This window comes from Ixodes scapularis, unplaced genomic scaffold (genome assembly GCF_016920785.2).
Source record: "Ixodes scapularis isolate PalLabHiFi unplaced genomic scaffold, ASM1692078v2 PGA_scaffold0__279_contigs__length_252992795, whole genome shotgun sequence".
Classification (NCBI taxonomy): Eukaryota; Metazoa; Arthropoda; class Arachnida; order Ixodida; family Ixodidae; genus Ixodes; species Ixodes scapularis.
In genome coordinates, this window is record NW_024609835.1 from 89,863,724 (window position 1) to 89,887,297 (window position 23,574).

At 49.3% G+C, this 23,574-nt stretch overlaps 2 protein-coding genes across 6 annotated transcripts in view; one reads left to right on the top strand and one right to left on the bottom strand.

Moving 5' to 3' along the window:
• Positions 1-1,622: 1,622 nt before the first annotated feature.
• The window catches only part of LOC8039499, a 54,412-nt gene continuing 32,460 nt past the window's right edge, over positions 1,623-23,574 (bottom strand). Inside the window, exons 5-6 of one of the 3 annotated variants that reach the window (XM_029991684.4) lie at positions 5,172-5,231; positions 1,623-1,970 (exon numbers count right to left, since the gene is read on the bottom strand). In XM_029991684.4, the coding sequence (XP_029847544.3) occupies positions 1,843-1,970; positions 5,172-5,231 (188 nt within the window). In that variant the 3' untranslated portion in view covers positions 1,623-1,842. The remainder of the gene's footprint in view (positions 1,971-5,171; positions 5,232-23,574) is intronic. The other 2 variants (XM_042289049.1, XM_029991683.4) reach the window with 2 other exon arrangements.
• LOC115329980 (long-chain-fatty-acid--CoA ligase 4-like) overlaps positions 23,058-23,574 on the top strand; it is a 54,451-nt gene continuing 53,934 nt past the window's right edge. For all 3 annotated transcript variants that reach the window (XM_040215139.2, XM_040215137.2, XM_040215138.2), the window contains exon 1: positions 23,058-23,176. The gene's annotated coding sequence lies outside the window, so the exon portion shown is untranslated. The remainder of the gene's footprint in view (positions 23,177-23,574) is intronic.

The following is a 23,574-nucleotide window of genomic DNA, read 5'->3' on the forward strand; positions in this document are numbered from 1 at the left end:
CGAAAAATCCAGCATGTATTCACCTAAAAACGCTCCAAGCTCTCTGTTTATGGATTGATAGTCGGCCTTGTTGTAGTCCCTAATATACTTTGGCTTACTGACTGAACGATGAGCAGATCATTCAAGAGTTAAATTAACAAAGCAATGACCACTTAGACCGGGCAAGTCGGTTATTGAGTTAACCAAGTCAGGAGATGTTGCCAAAATGAGATCAAGAATATTTGCTCTCATGAAGAAGTTTGTGTAGGTTCTGTTACCCTTTGAGGAAAATTAAAATCAGAGCAAAGGTTTACAAATGCCGTGGATTCACTGTGACCCGGAAACAACCGGGCGTGAATCATTCCAAAGTATTTTCGGAAAGTTGAAGTCCCCTAACAAAAACAAAGGCGAATGAGTGTAATGAGGGTGTTAGATCGCGTCTTGAGTTCGCGTCCGTAATATGAACGCGAACTCAGCAAGGTCATTAAAAATTTTAAGCGTAGATTTGTACGAAATCTATATAATAGACACACTGTCTGCTACCACTTTTATGGCTACGAATCTTTTTTTGTGGACCTCAATCTTTTAACTCTTCATGATAGAATAATTGCAAGAGATATGTGCGTTTTGCATGAGGTTGTGCAGGGTGCTATTGACTGTTCACAGGGTTTTTGATGGCCTTGAAATTCCGTGTGCCCTCTAAGCGGTCAATCAGCTGCCGAGACACTTTTTATTTTAACATGCGATTAACCTGTCCGACGAAATGATTGCAAGAAACCTATAATGCCTTTTTCTTAGACGATGACTATTTTGTTTGATTTTGTTACTTGAAATACGTGCATTTACCTTATGTATTCACTCATTGGACAGCGCTCTGACACCCAGGCCACTTGGCTGTTGCAGGCACTTAATAAAATTATCTATCTATCTATCTACACCACGTGAGAAATTTTAATCCTTTTATTTATGCTTACACAACGTACAGATGAAACTAAGTTCTGTTGTTATTCTGGTTCGTTCGCATCGCTGAAACTCTACGAACGTTCCTTCTCAACACAGTATTTAATTAGCTCCCGAATGTTTAAGGCAAGCTTAACATTTCAATGGGCACCAAACGCTTTTTAACCTTAAACTGTTCAAGCAAATAACTTTTTAATGTAAATTTCTGTAAATCAGATAGTACAAGAATACTCGCCAGGCAAACAAAAGGGCAGAGATATTATGAAGGCAGGCCGAAAAAATAAAAAAAAAAGATATCTCCCCCAGCCTTCGTCGTTTTGTTGATTTTTTTTTTCTTGTAAACTTACGAGAAATATTTTTGGTTACATCGAGCAAGCATTTATTTTATTTATTATCTTTACATCGGGTATATTTCTGTATATGTATTTTTGCTCGTTTCCTGGCTCTAAGCATAAGCAACTGCATTTGTAGGCCAGCACTAATATTTTGTAATTTCTTATTTGAATAAAGTATTATAACTATTATCACCAGCGTGCTCTGCGTAGAAGCCAATATTTTTGTTCTTTACTTGAATGTTTAGAAGAGTATACGTTTTAGTATTCTCTGGTTTATGCTCAGATTGGGCACTTCTCTAGCTAGTGTGCCCTCAAACCATAAATATTCTAAAGAGGCTACAGAACACCTGATTTATATTTTATTACTTTATTTTAGTTCAGACAAAATAAAACTCCCAGAACCATAGGGGCTCTGAACGCTGCTGTTGCTGTCGGCTCTAAGTTTCCATGAAGCTCTCCCTTGGCAAAGCAAACATTAAAGCAATATACTTTTTTTACGTAGAATGATCGATATGACGAGGGGACTCTTTTTTATGGCATTCTGAGGCTATAGCAGGTCCGTCGACCCTCAAAATATCCTTGTCTGCTTCATGCCGCAGCCGTCCGGGCACTGTTGCTGGAGTACGGCTCGTGCCGTTGCGCACGACTCGTCCGTCTGGTAGATTTGATGGAACACCGTGCCGTTGAAGGTTTCGTCTGCAAGAGTTGAAGTGTGCATTCACTGTCAGTAATTTACACAGGCACAACCTCAAAGCCCCTCAAATACACACCCAGGTTAAGTTCGACCTCCAATCCCCCAGAGCCCGTTCCTCCCCTTTGAGACAGAGCACGCAGAGAGCTTATCGCTACGATGCATCGTGTAAGCTCGGTAAGTAAAAAACAACACACGAAACGTTTTGTCCGAACTATGAGGTCAAAGCTGTGATACCCATCACGACTTGAGCAAGAGAAACGTCATGCTGACTCATAGTCTTTTATGTATACTAGCAATGCAACTGGGGAAGCTAAGCGGATGGGGAAAAAAGAGGATGTTGCCGTAAATTAAGATCAAATCTGGACAGTATTACGATACAGATGTATCGCGATGGTATCTCATAGCTACTTTCGAGTATCTGTATCTCTGTATAGATAGAGATACCCATAAGAATAGTAATTGTATCTCAGTCTTCAAATGCATTTACGATGTATTGATTGTATCGCGATACTTTGCCAAGCTTAGGTATATTGCTACATTTGTCCTCAAAAATTAACTTTGGGGTTTTCGCGATAAACTGACTACCAACCTTTTTGGTGCGAATGATCGCAGAATTTCTATATTCTTATGTGTATAGACGCTTTGCGGCAGCTGTGCATTGGCGTCGACATAACCGACCTTCAATTACTGTTTCTTCTTATGACGTTTACTTCATTTCATCATGACCAGAGCAGTGCAGTTTATTTTCATTTTAGATTTTACTGTGTCCTTCTCCCCTGTCTTGGCTCATCAATGCCCGCTTCACTGGCACGGCATCTGGGTAAAATAAGAAAAGGTCGGCGATGACGGTTGTAATATGGCGTGTGTGCAACACGTCTGTAGTAAGACCCCACGCACAACGACCTATACAGGGGGAAGCCTGGTTGCCTGGTATGTATAACGCAGATGAAGTTCCTAAATTGTGAAAAAAATAAGTCTTTCAAAGAAAGGTCCCTTGCAAGAATAGCGCAGTGTAATCTCTTCCCACAAAGCCCTCAACTTCTTCCGCTTGTGGGGACTTTGGCGGCTCCCCGGTCCAGTTCCCCGACCACGGGGCACAGGTGGAGAACTTTACCGCGTGGGCGGCGGGGTCAAGGCGGCAACGAGCACATCGCGCGCGCCGCCAAGATAAGGCGGATCAGAGGCAGCGCACTGCTAGTCGCTGGCTGGACTCAAGCGCCGCCGGTGCTCGTTGGTTTTCTGTTAGTATTCTTCATCGTCTCGTCCATGTCCAATTAAATGTAGTTTCTTGTTGTTGAAACCGTTGGCTCCGTGTTCTTCCTCCGGGTCGGGTATGAAGCAAGGCAAACCGACCCCACAGTTTAGCACTCACCCTGGTTGACTAAGCCCTTAAGAGGACAGTTTGAAATATGCTCTCACGAGAAAACAGGGTTCATATTGAGCAAACGCCCTTTGACACGCACGACTTCTTTTTCTTTTTTTTTTTTTTTTGTTTTTAGCGGCATTTGGGATGGTAGTATTGAGTGCAACAGAAAGTCGAGGGCAGAAAGGATATTCCTTGAAATTAACTACGTCATAGAAGAAGCGGCAACTTTGCCCAGGGGCCCATGCGCACGGCGGCGCTGTTTAGGTACCGAGTCATCTTGCTCTCGAGCACCGCAAGTGCCGGTCAAACGGATGTGCAAGCGTGCCTATCGCTTGGGCACGCTTGCACATTCGTAAAGGGGGCAACTAAAACCATGCCAAAATGTTTGCAATTTAATGGCGGACAGCTGCTCCGCAGATCAGCTGCTCGTGCGCATGCGTGCGTTCACGCGCGGTGAGAAAGATAGGGGGGAGTGGGGGAGAGGCTGGAGCAAAGATTAGAACGTTTGCAGAGGATCGACGTTTTTCGTCCTCCTCCCGCACTGTAATGCAAAGACGACACAAATAAACCACGTGACCCCGAGTGAGCACTTGGAAGCACCCTAAACACTAGGCACGCTAAGAATGGCAATCAAAGTGGTCACGACAGCGGCAACCTGGTCATAACTACAAATGGCAGAGGGTTCTTCCGTAGAGCTCCGAGTCCTTTACACGGTAGAGAAGTGGTTCTCAAATGAAGGTTCGCGGACCCTTTGGGGTTCCGAAGGCCTTCTTATGGTACCCGACACCCTCGACCGTCAAACGAGCCGAGCGACAAGATTTTTGTTTAGAATAGACGATCTCACCAAGCGTTCCGCGCATGCGCGACGCCACCATAACTTTAGCTCACGGGAGGCAGACGGCCGTGCATGCGAGGGCTCGTGCCGTCTCCTGTTCCTCACGCGCAGAGCTCCAGCAAGGTTGTTGCGCGTGCAGAAAGACTAAAGTTCCCTCGACGCATTGCGGCAGCGGTGGCGTAGTCAAACTGGCTGGTGAGATCTGTCTATTGATACTGGCTGTTTTACATGTGTGCCGAGTGAGTAAAGCTAATTATTCTTTGTTTCGGAGCTGCAAAGTTGGTTTCCACGCATTTACTTTTCTTTATTTACCGTTTTGTTGTCGTAATTATCTAGTATCTCACGTTAAACCCCCTATGAATCTCCCATCACACTTCAGCCGATCCAGAAAGTATCCAGAAAACATCGGTGGTTAAGAAGCACTAGCTGTGGTGGAGTTCAGAGCAACTGAATGTGCTCCATCGCCGTGGCGCATGGCTACGAAGGTATTTCTCCTTTTACGAACTCTTCTGCGGGTCAGTTGTCTCGTCGTCACTTTCTCTTCTTTCTTTTTTTTTTCTTGCACTATTGCGCCACCATTGTACTGGTGTCCCAATTCCTTCTTCAAAAACATTTAAGCGTTTATCAGCGATGTCAAAAAGTTGAATCTGAAGCACAGAAATGTTTTACTGGGGTGCATGCCTTTTACAATTATAGCTTGGGAAGTGATGGATTACAAAGTAATTTTGTAACTGCCATGTTAGGTTATTACCACAAAAATTTGTAATTTGATTGCATTACAAAATTTATGTAAAGGATTACTTCAACTATAGGCAACTTGAGTAAAAATACGAACACATTCTTCGTTAACACAATTCAAACATAGTTCAGAGAGCCGATCAAAATAATACCATATTGTAACCAGGTCAAAGCTGACCTCTTCATAAGCTTCATAGCCATCTCTAAACTTTCCGATGTTGGCAGAACCTGTGACATGAAAGTATAAAAGGCAGAATAACTTACTTATTACGTAGACAGTGCCGTTGATGGGATCTTCTGTGAGAACGACCTCAGCTCGTCTGCCTGAAAAAAAGAAATAGCAGCACAGGTAGTTATTGCCCGCTTAAAATATATCATATTGCATGTTAATTTGAAAAACAAAATGCTCATTTATTTTGCCAATGACACGACCGCAACTAAATCAATAAACTTGCGAAAAAGTGCACATTTAGTTCAATTTATTGTTTTCCTTTGAATGGAAGGTTAAGTTTTGTTAATTCGGGGCCAAACGTAAGTTTAGTTCAATGCATTATTTGTCTTTGATCGGACGATTAGCGGGAACAGTTTTCTTTTTGTCTCGGCCTCGGGAATACCGATTAGAACAATATTTTATTAAAACATTAATGGACTGGTATTGCATTAATAGTAACGTAATTTTGCGGTCATTTGTGTCGTTATTCTTCACGCGGAAGGATGGCGGGAAGGAAAGTAAATTCCTTTTTCGGCGCAAGTGTTTCTCGCGTTTGAGGTGATCGATGGTCAAATGAGCTAGCGCACACTTTCTTTAGCGCACATTAGGGTGCCTTCATGTGCGCTTTGTTCAGGTTGGAGACATCTGGCCATTTTGTCCTACATTTTAATTTTTATTTGTTGTTCAGAAGCGCGTGCAAGTGCGTGTCCCTGCACGCGCTTGTGGCGATGACTGTGCTATGACGACATTTTGTTTCCGTCGATGTCTTTGTATCTTACCCGTGAGTGCGTGTTTTCAGCTTCAGGTGCTACAAAGGGTAGCGCTCTTTTCTGTCTTGTCCTTCTTCTTTCTACTTTGTGCGCTAAATACCTTAATATGTTAGGGTAGCATCACCCTAAACAGAAGGACATTGAGGCGCCCTAGCGCACATTAGCTTGGAGCTCGTGAAGTGAAAGCTCGCGTTGCTGAACCTAGAGTCACTAAATGAGCTGCGCTTAGAGTATCGGCACTCCGTTCCCCGGCATTGTTGTGGGCGCCGCCATTTTGGCTCGTATGCAGAGCAGACGCAACTGCCGATCGTCATGATTCAAAAGTGCGACTTCCTCAGATTTAGATTCGTTGTTAAAGGGGCGGTGCAACGATATTCAATTGGAATGTTTTACACTTTACACGAGCTTACTGGCACTAGTGGGACTCAAGGATACTCACACGCAACGCCACCGGCCAAGAAACTCCCTAGTTGCGGCGTAATTTCAAGGACAAAACCGAGTGTTTTCATTCAATCTCTCCTTCGCAAAATCTGATGACGTAGCTGGGCGGTGGCAGTACCGCCCAGTGACGATATTTGAATGCGGCTCATAGATTGGACCCGAGCATGGCGTGGACGCTCGATTTGGGCTCGTGATAATCGATAGCTCGAGGCGCATTCGGGTTATTGCCCATGTCCAATCGCTGCAACGACGACAATAGCCGAGCCATAGCAATGTCTGGAACTCAGCGCGTGTCCTGTGCTTTGCCAACCCCAGCGCGGGGCTATGATCAACATTGGCGGCATATAATCGGCTCCAGATCACGTGGCCGTTTGTTCTGGTTGCGAGTTGAGGGGATGAATTCTGCTCGTTTTTCTTTATTTCTTTCTGCGACTTCGAGTGCGTGTGGTGAAAAACGAACGGGTATTTCACAATTCATTAACGTCAGGGATCCGTTCTAAGCGGTATTTGCGCAAAATACAAAAGTCGTTGCATCGCGCCTTTAAGAAGGTCACGCAATATTGCTTTGGTCTGTTACGAACTGTTAAAACATTTGTGGAGGGCGGAAAGGCGCTTCCTGTGATTTCAGATAAAGCTTCAGATAACTGGCAACCATGATTTTAAGACACAATATGGCCAAGTGTCGTTACTCTGAAGCGTAGCTTATTTAGTGGCACTAGCTGAACCCAAGATCCCGAGCTCAATCCCCACCCCTGCCCTAGAGCCACTAAATGAGCTGCGCTTAGAGTATCGGCACTCCGTTCCCCGACATTGTTGTGGGCGCCGCCATTTTGGCTCGTATGCAGAGCAGACGCAACGCCGATCGTCACGATTCAAAAGTGCGAGTTCCTCAGCGTTAGATTCGGTGTTAGGAAGGTCGTGTAATATTGCTTTGCTCTGTCGCGAACTGTTTAAACATTTGTGGAGGGCGGAAAAGCGTTTCCTGTGATGTCAGATAAAGCTTCAGATAACTGGCAACCCTGTTTGTAAGACACAATATGGCCAAGTGTCGTTACTCTGAAGCGTAGCTTATTTAGTGGCACTACCCTGCCCTTTTCGATCTGGATGAGAATCGTGCCTGCGTGCGGTCGAGCACCACTACTGCGTCTTGCAAGTTAAACCCCCAAGGCCAGAAGATAAAATAGTGTTCTGGCTAAATTTCTCATCTACAGCTGAGAAAGCTGACCCACATTGGGGTAGACTACCTCCCGGCTGTATAAACACGCACACAACAAAATTACTTACTTTTGTTTTGTGTGTTCTTGATTTACCGATTTCTATACATTTCTTTCTGTATTTTAAAAGCTTCATTCACTATAACCTACCCTGCTAACATGTCAAATAGTAATATCGGTATAAAAAAGATATGTACCAATAACGCTTCTGAAAGTGTTTGAACCGTTTTAACTTCTTCAAGCGTTGTACCTAAGATAAAAAAAAAAGTGAATTCATCGTACACACGTCCTGTTTCAAAAGGTATACCTAGCAATTTATACGCATTTTTCAAGAATGGGAGCGATTGAAATATCCATCAAAAAGTCACTTCGATACTGGCGCTAAATAAAACAAGAACTATCAAACTGACCTAACAATTGTCTTTGAAGTTGGTTCTTTTTTTTTTCTTCTATCTTTTGGTATCAGCCTAGTAAGTAAAACTCAGTTTACTACAAACAGTAGAACTGCCGTTGCTCAATGAAGCATTTTCGCCTCAAATGGGGACTAGCTTTATTTTCTGTGCGTGTCATTCGCCTGCAGTATACATTTTGTCTCGTAACACAAACTTTATGGCAGGTAGCCTTTTATTTGGGCACTCATCGACTACGTCCGCCATCTTAAATTACTAAAAGCTACCACGTATTATGCTCGTGAAAATCCTACTCTAGACTCCGACAGGGTGAGAACAGGAGGGAGGAGCTTCCGTTGGCCCGTCCTCCAGCGCGAGGTTCCTACCTTCGACAGCGCTTCGCCGTTTCGTGAGCGTCGAGCGTGCCCGTACGCGCAGCCAAACTACTATAGATGGCAACGAGTGCCTGCTGAAGGACGGTCATCCTAAAGAGACGCCCTTGCCGCTGCAAAGGTCGATTCACACAGCATCGTTTTCTAACGTTGACTTTAAGTCATCGAAACATCCGCGTCTTCAACATCGCGTACCAGGCTATCGCCTTGAACTGGTAACCCCTCTTAAGATGAAGCGAAGATGTACCGGTAATTTGTGGCGTATGCTTACGTAAGCTTTCGTAACGTAACATGAGCTAAGAAAACGTGGCTGTGTGAACCAGCTTTACTCCTGTCAGTGACTATACCCCTTGTCCCAAATAACGGCCAGGCTATTTTAAATCGACCGGAAAACATCGGTCTCTTAACCTATGACGTTCTGATATTGTACAGCGTTGGCCACAGGAGGTGCATTTTTTCTATAAAATTCGCAAAGAGCGAACTTATCTGAGGAAAAAGTAAAAAAATAAAAAGTCTTAACTCCTATGGAAACGCAGCGAAGCCACCGGTATGCAAACCATAGGGCGCCCTATGGTTTGAAGACCGGTGGCTTCGCTGCGAAGACCGGTGACGATGGCGATGACGTCATTGTGATGACGTCATCAGTGGCGTCACCAGTGACGTCACGCCTTCCACAATGCACCACGCGGGTACGCCGACGGTGACGGCGGCACCGCTCAAGCCGGAAACGGGCGCCTATGAGCTGCGCTCTAAAACATTGAAATCTACGGCGAACTCTAAAATATGCAGCAAATACTTCACCGGAATCGAGAAGCGAAATGCGCTCGCCCACCCAGCCCACCCTTGGATGTTTCCATTAGCCTACAGGAACATAGTAGTGGGAATAGCGGAACGGCACGAAAACAATCGCCAGGCTATTCTCAAGCTCACTCAGAAAGTAATAAACGCACATAATAAGAGCCAGTCTACTCAACTTCAACTAAGAAAGCTCTCTTACCTGATTACGCGAAGCTCGAAGATTTTTTTGCTTGCGAGCTCAATTTCGTCTGCGGAGTACGGCGCGCCGTGACATCCACTTTTCCGTCGAAACGGACCTCCTTCCAGAGGTCGGCATTTTAGGTCGCCCTCACTCACCCTCACCCTCACAGCCACACTCACCTAAGCCCCTCACTCACCCTCACCCTCACAGCTACACTCACGTTCAGCCCCTCTCTCACCCTCACCCTCACAGTCACACTCACCTTCAGCCCTTCACTCACCCTCACTGAACCTCGCGGCCCTCACGCACTCACCGCCCTCACGGCCCTCACGCCCCTCACGCCCCTCACCGCCCTCACGGCCCTCACTCACTCATGGCCCTCACGCCGCTCACCGCCCTCAGGCCACTCACGGCCCTCACGGCCCTCACCGCCCTCACCACCCTCACGGCCCTCAAGCCCCTCACGCCCCTCAGCGCTCTCACGGCCCTCACTCACTCATGGCCCTCACGCCACTCACCGCCCTCAGGCCACTCACCGTCCTCACCGTCCTCACCACCCTCACGGCCCTCACGGCCCTCACAGCCCTCACGCCACTCACCGCCCTCACGTCCCTCACCGCCCTCACGGCCCTCACCGCCCTCACCGCCTTCACGGCCCTCACCGCCCTCACGGCCCTCACGGCCCTCACGCCACTCACCGCCCTCACCGGCCTCAGGCCACTCACCGCCCTCACGGCCCTCACCGCCCTCACCGCCCTCACGGCCCTCACGCCCCTCACGCCCCTCACCGCCCTCACTCACTCATGGCCCTCACGCCACTCACCGCCCTCAGGCCACTCACCGTCCTCACCGTCCTCACCGCCCTCACGGCCCTCACGGCCCTCACAGCCCTCACGCCACTCACCGTCCTCACGGCCCTCACCGCCCTCACCGCTCTCACGCCACTCACCGCCCTCACGCCACTCACCGCCCTCACGCCACTCACCGCCCTCACGCCACTCACCGCCCTCACGCCACTCACCGCCCTCACGCCACTCACGCACTCATGGCCCTCACGCCACTCAGGCCAGCTTCAGATTGGGCAATTTCGGCCAGAAACTTTACGTCGCAACACCAGCAACACGCGCCGCCCGCAATCACACGCAGCAACCAATTGCTGCAATTTGCCATCGTCATCATAAAATTTTATTTTTCTTGCACTATTTAGACACAATTACGCGTTATAAACGTGTTTTTATGCATTTAAATCCCGTTAAGAATACTAATGCACCTTTCTGAAACAGTTTATTTCCAAAAAACGATCGATTTCAAACGAGAACCAAGTCTTTCGGTGTCATCATCACCGGCACGAGGTATCACGTGAAAATGTTCGTCCCTGATTAGATGCAGCCGCTTCAAACGTATTCGAATTGCTCCGAGTTGCTTGCTTATTTCGAGCCGGACACGATCTCAGCAATTCGTGTCGATCTAGGGAAAGCTAGAGAACAACCCGCCATTAACACCAAAATTGCTGAGAAAGATGCTCGATCTGAAGGGGCCTCACGCACTCACCGCCCTCACGGCCCTCACACCAACTCATGGACTCACCGTCCTCACGGCCCTCACGCCTCATGCCACTCACTGCCCTCACGCCACTCATGGCCCTCACACCCCTCACGCACTCACCGCCCTCACACCACTCACGCACTCATGGCCCTCACGCCACTCACCGCCCTCATGCCTCTCACGCACTCATGGCCCTCATACCCCTTACCGCCCTCACCGCCCTCATGGCCCTCACGGCCCACACCGCCCTCACGGCCCTCACCGCCCTCACGGCCCTCACCGCCCACACCGCCCTCACGGCCCTCACCGCCCTCACGGCCCTCACCGCCCTCATGGCCCTCACGGCCCTCACGGCCCTCACCGCCCTCACAGCCCTCACGGCCCTCACGGCCCTCACCGCCCTCACAGCCCTCACGGCCCTCACTCACCCTCACACTCATGAATTTTCCTGGTTCAGAAACTCACTCACCCTCACCTCGCCTGTGAAGATGAGGGTGAGTGAGGGTGAATGAGGGCCCTCATGAGTGAGGTTTGCCGAGGTATGCCTCCTTCACGTCGTACACGTGGCCAGATGCATGAAGGAGTTTTCCCTTCGTCATATTGGCACCACGGAAGAAGCTTTCTGGATTCGTAACCGCCTTAAACCCTGTCGTAATCACCACAGGAACACTGTCTGTTGTGCTGCTCGTCGCCATTGCTTCCTCCCGATCATTCTCCACCGGCTACAGAAGAAGCTTTCCGGATTCGTCATCGCCTTAAACTCTGACGGGGATACTGTCTGCTGTACTGTTCGTCGCCATTACTTCCCCATGACTCTGCGCCGGCGGCACGGGAAACCAAAGAAACTCTTCGAATTCGTAAATAACAAATCCCGTCGTAATCACGACCCGGACACTGCCCGCTGTGCTCTTCTTCACCAATAATTCCCGATGATTCTGCGCCGGCTACCACTAGGTGGCGGCAAACAATAAACGACCGCTGCGACGCGCCCGGTTTGCTCGCTTCCTATAGTACCGGATGCAAGTTTATATTGTGACCCTCAGAAATGTTAAGGAAACCGTGGTACTTTTAGTAAGCAAGTTCTCTTAGAGTAGATCCGTGGCGTTTATAAGTCGGCACTTAAGGTCTGTTCACACGATGCATCTTTTAGGCGCGCAACAGTTTCGCGACACTCTAGTTTCGCGAAATGTGCTCGTTCACACGTACCGCTTCAAGTGCAACAACACACACCGATGCACCGTTTCGAGTGAGCTCCGAATCAGATCGCTATTTATCTGGGGACCTGCTTTGTGCATGTTATGCAGTCAATTTACTTTAATTTTTTTTTTCTCACATACTGCACTACTTGGAGCGATCTCGCGTGTGCGCTAAGCCGATTGAGGCGGAAACCAGTACGTGGAGGACATGTGCCGGCGCCGAGCCCGCACGCAGCCAATTCATTGTCAAAGCTCCTATCAATGCACATGGTATTCATAGAAACGCTACGTGCCCAATCTGGTTACTTCTCGGCGCCCATGTCTGCCCCGAGTTTACTGTGCCAACTGTTTCAGAGAGCGCACATGGTTTCACGTTCGCTTGTAAACAAAGCAAACTTGCTTTCAGTTTACTCGATGGTCTCTTATCCAGCGGTATCGTCGCGACAACAACGCTATGAGCACTATTCTAATCTCGCCAACTCCCGCTAATTGTCTTCGTCCATCACTGGATTTTTTTCCCGATATGCTACTTACTTTTCCTTCAGTAGTGCTTGACGTGCTTGCGAAAGCGGCGGCAGTATCCATCGTTCGTGGTTTCGGTTTTTTTTTCGAATTTGGCTCCGCTACAACACCGGCAGTGAAGTGGTCTTCTCAAACAGCTCGCTCCCCCCTCAAAGGACACGTGAGAGCGTTTCTGAGCGGCCATTGGCGCCGCCCTCAGAGTGATTGACAGGACTCGGCAAAGTTTCAGCAAAAGCTCGCTCCAGAAGCAAGGTGTGCGCGACAATTTTTTTAGATACGCGCGTCCTTTTCGGACTCGTTCAGACGGCGTAACCTTTTCGCGACACTAGATGCGCGAGAAAAATGCATCATGTGAACGGGCCTTTACTATGGTGAGGGGGCACGTCACTGTAGTGCAGTTGGAAAAAGTGAGGGGGCCCCGTCACTGTAGTGCGGTAGGCAAAAGTGAGGGGCCCCGTTCCCCGGTGCGGTCTTTGTCTAACGAAACGGTGAGAGCGCTTATAATTTATACGCGCTTTAACCTAGGCTGCCCCCCCTTCCTCCTGCGTTAACACACACGGCAGACAATTCGATCATGCGGCATTATTGAAAGTTACGAAGGGCCTGTCACTGTAGTGCGGCAGGCAAAAGTGAGGGGGCCCGTCCTGTGTTGTATGTGGTGGGAAGAGTGAGAATTAATAACTTGTAATTTACAAGCACATTAACCCACGCTTCGCGGTCTTGCCCTGTATAGCGTCTGTGACCTAAATAAAAAAATGAAAAATGAAAAAAAAGAGTATCGTCCAGAACGCGATTCAAACCGTAGACCCCCGCTCGTGAAGCCGATGCTGTACTGTCGTGAGCAAAAGTCTGGATAACACGCGAGAGCCGACCAAATTGCATCACCGCGCTCCCTGACGGCGCGGCGCCTGGTGCCGAGACCCGCGCAATGCGCACGCACGTCCTTTTCTATCTGCTGGCCCACTCGTTCGCTCGCTTCAACGCGATGCGCTGATGAGCGATTAAATGGGCACTAGGTGCCGCCCCGGGAACCAAGATTCCGAGAGCCTCGCTCACCGCTCGGGACGAGCTTGCGTGATCCGCGGCACGCGCCGTTCGCGCATATCTTTCCCGCGACTCAGCGACGCGTTAAAAACTGTCGCTTCCCTACATTCGTTATTTTTAAGCTTTACCCTATATTTGCCCCGGCTACAATGCAAACAGCTGCTGCTCAATTTATTATGCACACGTTGTAAAGGGTCAAGAAGTCAAGAAAACAACGAGAAAAGAAACATGGTACTGGCCACAAATTCTCACCATGGTTGTTCGCGAAGTGACCTTAAAATGTTCAGTTTGACATCATCTGTGATGACTTGTACCGGAAGTCATAAAATAAAGCGGCTATGCAACGATTTCCGGACAATGGCCAAATAATTATAGGAGGTGTTCTCCGACACTACTAAAGTAAAGAACAGAAAAGCGATTTAGTCTCTGTGCCCTAATTATAATTTTAAACAATAGCAAAGATTCAAGTTTCCGGCACCTCTCAACTCTCTAAATGACGTGCTCAGTGACGTCAACGTGAGGATGCACCGGTTTCCGTGCGCTCTTCTCAAGGCTGTTTATTCTTTCTCTCTCTACTGCACTTCGTGAGGCGTTGAGCTGCAGCGATCCCCGCGTCACCGTCACGGCGCGTTTCCCATGGCCGCCGTGCAGGGCTGTCGAGGGGGAAATATTTTCATTTCTGCTTTGCGATTACACAACAGAATTGCAAGATTTTGCAGGAAGGTGGTGCTTTTTTGATTCTTTCTGAGGTTATCAACAATATAAAAACTACAAGTCACCCAAACTGAACCGCGCCTCTTTTCCCTTCTGTTTTCTTTCTTGTTTTTTCTTGGGAGGGGGGTTAAATAAATGTTTCTTTCTTATTTGGCGTTTTCTTTTTGCTCGTCATTCACCACTTTACCGCGTGCGCATGATCACTCGGAAGGAAGGCCAAGGCTGCCTCGAGTACACGAATACAAGTTCTACAATTCATTGCGGCTGCATCAATATAAGCGACAGTTTTTAACGCGTCGCCGAGTCGCGGGAAAGATATGCGCGAACGGCGCGTGCCGCGGAGCACGCGAGCTCGTCCCGAGCGGTGAGTGAGGCTCTCGGAACCTTGGTTCCCGGGGCGGCACCTAGCGCCCATTTAATCGCTCAGGAGCGCATCGCGTTGAAGCGAGCGAACGAGTGGGCCAGCAGATTAGAAAGGACGCGCGTGCGCATTGCGCGGGTCTCGGCACCAGGCGTTCCGCCGTAAGGGGGCGCGGCGATGCAATTTGGTCGGCGCTCCCGTGTTATCCAGACTTTTGCTCACGACAGTACCTCAGCGCCACGAAGCAATTCCGGAATGAAGTATCCATTGGACATCTGTATCGGTTGCTGTTGCCCCGTCGTCGGTAGTGCAGTTTCTCAAGTGAGGGGCCACGTCACCGTAGTCAGTTCCTTATAATTTATGAATCACCCGTTAATTCTTTGTTTCCTCATGCAAAAGTTGCCACAAAAATTAAAAAAAAAATTAAACGAGAAACGTTTTGCTTTTCAACTTGCAGGCAGAGCAAGCAACCGCGTAATCTAGAGTCGATTATATGGCGCCAATGTTTATCATAGCCACGCGCTGGGGCAAAGCACGGGACACGCGTTGAGTTCCAGAGATTGGGGAGCTTTAGAATGGTGGGCCCCACTAATCTCCACTATAGGGGGGGGGGCTGGATGGCGCATTGAACTAGAGTTCCTGTATAGGCTCCCTACGGTGCACGTTCATCTCCGCAGCGCCGTCTTTCCTGCACGGCATGTTGATCCCGCTCGTCACGTGACTGAATTCGGCGAATAGCGGCGCCGCGCGTTCCAAGAGCGCGGCGCACTACCAAGCAGGGGGACGTACGCCGGGGCGCGTGCAAGGTCCACTTTCCTGCACGACACTTGATCCGGCTCCTCACGTGATCGGATCTTGGCGAATAGAGGCGCGGCGGCACATGGAAAACAGACGCGCAACTCTGGCTCCCGTAGGGAGCCTATACACGCTTTCAGCGCGCGCCAAATTCAGCCGCCATAGCCGACCTTCTCTTGTCTTACCAGATGTATAGCGACTGAAGCGGGCGTTGACGAGTCTCCACAAGGGCCTATGCTGGGGAGAAGGACACGGTAGAATCTGAAATGGCAATTACCTGTCCTGCTGTGGTAATGATGAAGTGGATCGAACGGAATAAAGGTGCGTTTATACTCCAACGTCGGCGAACCTAATGTTCGCCGGCGCAAAACGATGTTCGTCGTCCACTTCGCCACGCTGCGTCACGCTGCGGAAGGAATTGTCAACAGTGTCTATACTCCGGCGCAGTCTAGCGAGCCTCAACGCGCTCGTCCTTGCTACGCATGCGCGTCGTCATGGCAACCAGGGCAATCGCGTTACCATTGCCGGTTCCTCGGTTTGTCGCCGTTCGAAGCGAGCCCGCGAGTCCTTGTTCCGCTTGTTTAGGTCTGCTGTCAACATGAACGTAGACGCTCAAACAAAGAAAAAAGAAAATAGCAGCTGTGCTCCTGTGGCGTCGAATACAGCGCCGGAGGAGGCGTACGATGTATGCGCGCGACATCTTCGACAAGCGGGGTTGGGAAGAGGGATCACAGAGCGGGAAGCCCAAATGCTGAAAGCTTGTGTATGTGCGTGCGTGTATGTTTTTGTAGGGTTCGGTGTGTGTGTGCAGCAATTACTCTTCCAGAACACTAGCGGCGGCGTTCCTTTTCGTCACCGGCGCCGCCACCACCGTACCATCGCTTCCCCCCCTCAACACGCAGACATACGCGCCTACACAATACCCACCCTCGCCGTCGTAAACCATCTGTATGAACGAGTGCGTGCATCCACAATATGGGTGAAGGGATTCCCCCGAGGGGTGCTTTTCCTAAACTATTTCTCGCAAACCACCGCAAAAGACGGGGACTTTTTTCTTTCTTTTTTTTCAGTCGTACGCATTGGGAGTGGGCAATTTAAAACTCTGTCCGTCTTTTGTCCAAACCCGTCGCAACGTTTTCATTCTTTTTAAACTTTGTCACATGGTGTTGTTTACTGCTGCTTGTCAATTTTGTTTTCCGTCCTTTCCGCGCGGGTTTAGTCGTCCGACTAAAAATAGCAGCAAAAATAATATAAAAGATGCTTAGAGCATTGACTATCGGTTCCGTAATAAACATATATGTAGCAGCGACAAGCCAGCTGCCATGCCGCGCATTTCGTGGGCTATTCATACTGGGCCAAAATAAAGCGGGCCTCAGCGGGCCGGTGAAAATGAGTGCCGGGCCGGGCCGGGCCGGGCCGGCTGTCTGAAATATATAGCGGACCGCGGGCTGGTCCGCACCCAAGAGACAGCGGGCCGGGCTGAGACGGGCTTCTAAATATCGGCCCGTACAGACCTCTCGTACTCACAACTTCACTCGCGTAAGCGAAGATATAATTTAATTCATTTCGGCAAGTTCTACAGGCGGAGGAGACATGGACATGCAAAGTGTCAACTTATCGCTCTTCATGCCGCAGATTGTGGTCACCGGACGCCCATCCGTTCTCCTTCCTGAGCTTGTCCCGGTAATCAATGCAGCCAAGATCGTAAAGGCTAGGGCGACTTCTGACTGCGTCAATGAGACGCTCGGCATCACTTGTTGGCAAGTCCGTTTCGCTACCGCTCTGGCTCATCTGGCTACCGCCGTGCGCCATTTTGATTTCTCCCTACCCGTCGCTCGCGCAAAGGTTTCTGGGTAACGACCGCCGCCAGCCGACGCCGAGATTCGAGCAGGGCCTACCTCGGCGAAACCTTCGCCGACGGTCGCCGAGGCGCGCTACGTTGCGTTACGTTCGACTGTCGTCGGAGTATAGACGCTCCCTTTGCAGCAACGTAACGCAACGAGGTCGGGCGCGTGCGCCCGTCGACGTTACGTTGGAGTATAAACGCACCTTAAGAGGAAACAAAAACTGGAGGTCGGTCATGGCGGCGCCCATGCACAGCTGCCTGAAAGCGTCTATAGACGCTTTTCAGCAGCTGTGCATGGGCGCCACCGTAACCGATGTTATGATCGGCCACCCAGAAGGCGGGTTCGGCTTCCTGGCAGCGCCATCGACCACCCATCGACTGACCGGAGTCTCGGGCTCGGCATACTTTGCGCAAATACCACTTACAACGGATCCCTGACGTTAATGACCTATGAAACACGCGTTTGTTTTTAACCCCACGCAATAGAAGTCCCAGAAAAAAATTAAAGAAAAAAGTGAAAGCCGTTTACAACTCCCTGTAACGCCGAATTAGAGCGCAGCTCTTGAGGAGGAGGAGGGAAGAGTACTGGGGAGGGGGGTCAAGTGACCTTGGGTGGGGGTCACGTGACCTAGGGGGGTCACGTGACGATGACGATGCCGATGACGTCATCAGTAACGATGACGATGCGGATACCGATGACGTCATCAGTGACGCCACTGATGACGTCATCAGTGATGATGACAATGACGATGCCGGTGACGTCATCGGTGATGATGACGATGACGATGCGGATGCCGGTGACGTCATCAGTGACGTCACTGATGACGTCATTAGCGATGATGACGATGATGATGCGGATGGTGATGATGACGATGACGATGCGGATGCCGGTGACGTCATCAGTGACGTCACTGATGACGTCATCAGTGATGATGACAATGACGATGCGGATGCCGGTGACGTCATCAGTGATGATGACGATGACGATGCGGATGCCGGTGACGTCATCAGTGACGTCACTGATGACGTCATCTGTGATGATGACGCTGACGATGCGGATGCCGGTGACGTCATCAGTGACGTCACTGATGACGTCATCAGTGATGATGACGCTGACGATGCGGATGCCGGTGACGTCATCAGTGACGTCACTGATGACGTCATCGGGGGTCACGTGACCCCGGGGGTCACGTGAGTTGGGGAGCCACGTGACTTTGGGTGTCACGTGACCTTGAGGGTCACGTGACCCTGGGGGAGGGGTCACGTGACCTTGGGGTGACCTTGGGGAGTCACGTGACCTTGGGAGTCACGTGACCTTAAGAGTCACGTGACCTTGGGGTCACGTGACCTTGGAATGACCTTGGGGGTCAAGTGACCTTGGGATGACCTTGGTTACGCCGACGGCGACGCCGACGGCGACGGCGACGCCGCTCAAGCCGGGAACGGGCCCCTAAGAGCTGCGCTCTAAAACGAGCAGCGTTCACCCCCTCAACTCGCAGCCAGAACAAGCGGCCACGTGGTCTGGAGCCGATTATATGCCACCAGTGTTGATCATAGCCACGCGCTGGGGTTGGAAGAGCACAGGACACAGGCTGAGTTCCAGACATTGTTATGGCTCGGCTATTATCGTCGTTGAGCGATTGGACACGGGCCACTACCTGAATGCTTCTCGAGCCAGTAATTATCACGAGCCCAAATCGAGTGCTCACGCAATGCTCGGGTCCAATCTGTGAACAGCATTCAAATATCGTCACATGGGTGTACTGCGCTCCCCACGTTACGTCATAAACTTTTGCAAAGGAGAGACTGAATGAAAATGATCGCTTTCGTATTTGAAATTACACCGCAACAAAGGAGTTTCTTGGCCAGTGGCGTTGCGTGCGAGGGTTCTTGAGTCCCACTAGTGCCAGTAAGCTCGTGTAAAGCGAAAAAAAAAAATCCAATTGAATATCGTTGCACCGCTCCTTTAAAGGAGCGGTGCAACGATATTCAGTTGGAATTTTGTCTCTCGAACACCTACTTCGAACACCTTGAAGGTGATTCAAGGGGGAGTTCTACCAACAGACCAGCGGAACGGCAATGGGCGCTTCCATCTCAGTCACAATGGCCAACCTGGCAATGGAAGCGATTGAGCACAAGGCGCTACAATCATTCAACCCCAAGCCCCAAATATTCCTGCGGTACGTCGACGACTGCTTCTGTATCATGCAAGCGCCAGAAGTGGACAACTTCCTGGCTCACTTGAACTCCATTGAACCAGCCATCCAATTCACGGTGGAGCACGAAATGCACGGCTGTTTACCTTTCCTTGACGTGCTAATCAAAAGACAGGGTGAGGCACTGAATTTCACAGTGTATAGGAAGCCTACGCACACGGGACGATACCTCCAATTTGATTCAAACCACCCGCTAAGTCACAAAGCGTCAGTAGTTTCGACACTTCTAATGAGGGCAAAGAATATATGTTCATCTGCAACAGACAAAAGGAAAGAGGAGCAAGCGATCACCCGTGATCTAAAAAATAATGGATACACAGGTAACTTCATTCGCCAGATCACTCACCGTCTAAACCGCAGTCGCCGAGACGGGCAACCTACTGGGACTGCACGTCCTAAACCGATTGCACGCATCAGCATACCCTACACAAAAGGGATAAGTGAAACACTATCCAGGATTTTTGCAAAAGAACACGTCACCGTGGCCCATAAACCTGTGACCACACTCGGGCGTTTTCTACCTCGGCCAAAAAGTCGTCCACCCAAGGAAAGGGCCCAGGGTGTAATTTACCAAATATCCTGCACCCAATGCCCCGCCTCCTACATTGGAGAAACTAAAAACTTCCAAGAACGGCTCCGTCAACACAAAAATGACGTACGCAACTTCGACCGCGAACGCAGTGCTCTGGCGGAGCACTGTGAAGTTAATGACCACCGTATCGGATTTGAAGATGCAAGCATTCTGGGTACTGAGACGAACCTACGCAGAAGACAGCTGATAGAATCCTGGCATATTCAAAACACCGCAAATAACATCAATAGGTCTCTAGGCACCTTACCCAGTTTATATGTTCATGGGTTACGAGATACAATCAAGACGGCGCAGGCGAAACGAAGACGACCAGCAATCGACAATGAAGAAGAAGAGATAGCCAGTTCAAAAAAAGACAAAGAAGCTATTATCCCGTTTAGTCGCCCCTGAGGAAGAAACGAACTGTTTCGAAACGTTGGGACAATTTTTCGACTTTTTGGTTGGCGTATTTCTTTATTTTTTACATCAGTTGGAATGTTTTTCTCTTTACACGAGCTTACTGGCCCTAGTGGGGCTCAAGGATACTTGCACGCAGCTCCGCTGGCCAAGAAACTCCTTTGTTGCGGTGTAGTTTCAAGGACAAAAGCGATCATTTACATTCAATCTCTCCTTTGCAAAATTTTATGACGTAACGTGGGTATCGCAGTACACCCATGTGAAGATATTTGAATGCTGTTCATAGATTGGACCCGAGCATTGCGTGAGCAATCGATTTGGGCTCGTAATAATTACTAGCTCGAGAAGCATTCGGGTAGTGGCCCGTGTCCAATCGCTGCAACGACGACAATAGCCGAACCATAACAATATCTGGAACTCAGCCCGTGCCCTGTGCTTTGCCAACCCCAGCGCGTGGCTATGATCAACACTGGTGGCAGGGGCGGATTTAGAGGGGGGGTCCGGATGTCCTGACCCCCCTCTTGATTTCTGCATGTGTAAAATTTAGGGCGTGAAACGAGGGAGAGGGGGAGGGGTTTCCTAAACAAATGGTACGCCGACCAACACCTGACCCCCCCCCCCCCCCCCTCAGGAAATTCCTGCATCCGCCCCTCACTGGTGGCATATAATCGGCTCCAGATCACGTGGCCGCTTGTTCTGGCTGCGAGTTGAAGGGGTGAACGCTGCTCGTTTTTCTTTAATTTTTTTCTGGGACTTCTATTGCGTGGGGTAAAAAACGAACGCGTGTTTAATAGGTCATTAATGTCAGGGATCCGTTCTAAGTGGTATTTGCGTAAATTACAAAAATTGTTGCATCACCCCTTTAAAGACCCCAGGCTAGCGGTTGTACTGCACTGGCTAAATTTCTCATATACAGCTGGGAGACTCGTCGCCCGTTGAGGCAGACCAAGTTTTAGGTTGGATAAAAATACACACAACCCAATTTTTATAGGGGAACGTGACTCGGTGCGCGAGCAACGTCTACTTTCCTGCACGGCATTTGAGTCTGCTCCGAACGTGATTGGATTTCGGCGAATAGCGGCTGTGATTTTATGAACACTGAACCGTTGTATAGGTGGTATCAGTATCCGTCAACATCTGCTTGCCGGCGAATAAACGCTAATTCACCGGCTAAAGCACGGGATAAAACACAGGCTGATAAAACGTTAAAGAAAAAACATAATGTTAAGCGTTTTATAAAGACTAACATTGGTTTACTTTTGTTTTTTTTTGGTAATTATTTTATTTCATAGATTTACACACGCCCCCGCACCTTTTTGCACGCTGACCCTAACCATCTTGGACACGGCCCAAACCCTTTTGCAGACGCCTCCGAACCTTTTTGCACGGCCCCAAATCTTTTTGCACACTCCCCCGAAACTTTCTGCACACACCTCCGAACCCCTTTGCACACGCCCCCAAACCTCTTTGCACACGCCCGCGAACCTCCTTGCGCACGGCTCCGAATCTTTTTGCACACGCCCCCGGAACCTTTTTGCACATGGCGCCGAATCTTTTTGCACAGGCCCCTGAAACGTTTGCACACGCCCCGGACCCTCTTGCAAACGCGCCCGAACCTTTGGCCAACGCCACCAAACTTTTTTGCACGCGAACCGAACCTTTTAGCACACGCTCCGAACCTTTTTCAACACGCCACAGAACCTTTTAGCCACTCTCGTTTCCAACAAACTGATACGGCACAGGAGGCAAGTGTGTCCCGCAGCTCTAATGCCCGAGTCTCACTAAAGCGAAAAACAGAAGCAAACGACAGCGACAGGCCTCAAACATTTGCAGCATGCTCGCGATGGTACCTTTGGCAGGCGTTTCGTCGTTCGGTTTCTTTGGTTTGAGGCTTTTGTCTCTGTCGTTTGTTTTTGTTTGTCACTGTAGTGGGACTTGAGCATAAAACGCGCGATGGACGACGGCGAACGAACGCGAAAACCACATGTCTTTTAACAAAATGTTTAACGAGGTTTTAATGAACAATTAACAAAATAACCAGGAAGCCTCGATTTGGATAGATTTTGCCTAAAGTTCGATCTGAAGTTGCGAAACCTACAACTCTGCTGTCCTATATAAACTAGGTTAGCAACAATTTGATTTATCGAGCGTTAAATAGAAGCGGTAGTACGTGAAATTGTTTTTTTCGCTAGTTCTCGCACATGCCCCACAATATGTGCCGGACGAGAATTGAGATAATAACGAAAACAGAACAAATCAAACGCTCGCCTAGTTCTCTATAGGCACTGCCTAAATGGTCTGCCACATATTCTGGCGGGGGTACGCAACGATAGGTTTGAAACCCTTCAACTACTTGTGCAACTGGACTCCAAGCTAAAAATATTCCACTCACTTAGCCTGTGAGTTTGTCCGCATATCTTCAGTCGATCTCCCCTCGCATTGCGGCGCATATCGTCTAAGAAACTTTGCGGTGCATCAGCCCCTCGTCCGCGCTGCTCACGCCATAGACTCAGATAAACCTCTTGACAAGAACGCTGACAGTTTCGGCTGGCATTTAACGGCGGGGCAGCGCTGGGGGGCTACTGAGCGAGGCCAGTCAACAGCCACGGAAATCCGGTCCTCACTCCCTCTTGCTTTGCGTCTCTGGTGAGCTCAAAATTTTCTGGTAGAGACAATTCCAGTGTGCACGAAACAAAATAATCCAACGTGCTATAAATTTAGTCTACTAAGACCCTTTTCATGGCAGACGCCACCAGTCAGTGCCCCAATCTTTGACGTCCCAGAGAAGTTCCGGTTCACAAAGAGAATGAGCAAAGCCCACCTTAACGCAGCTGCTTCAAACGTCGATGAAACGTTTAAGTACCGATTCTCCAAATAACCCCCCCCCCCCCCCAAAAAAAAAAAAAAAAAAAAAAACAAGCATGAAATTTGTTGAAATTTTCGAATATACTTGTAGACACACTTGCCTCCTCCAAGATGTTACATTTTAGAACCAAAGGCCCTCGTTAAATCTCCAACATCGCTGTCTGCGTAGCATTTATGTT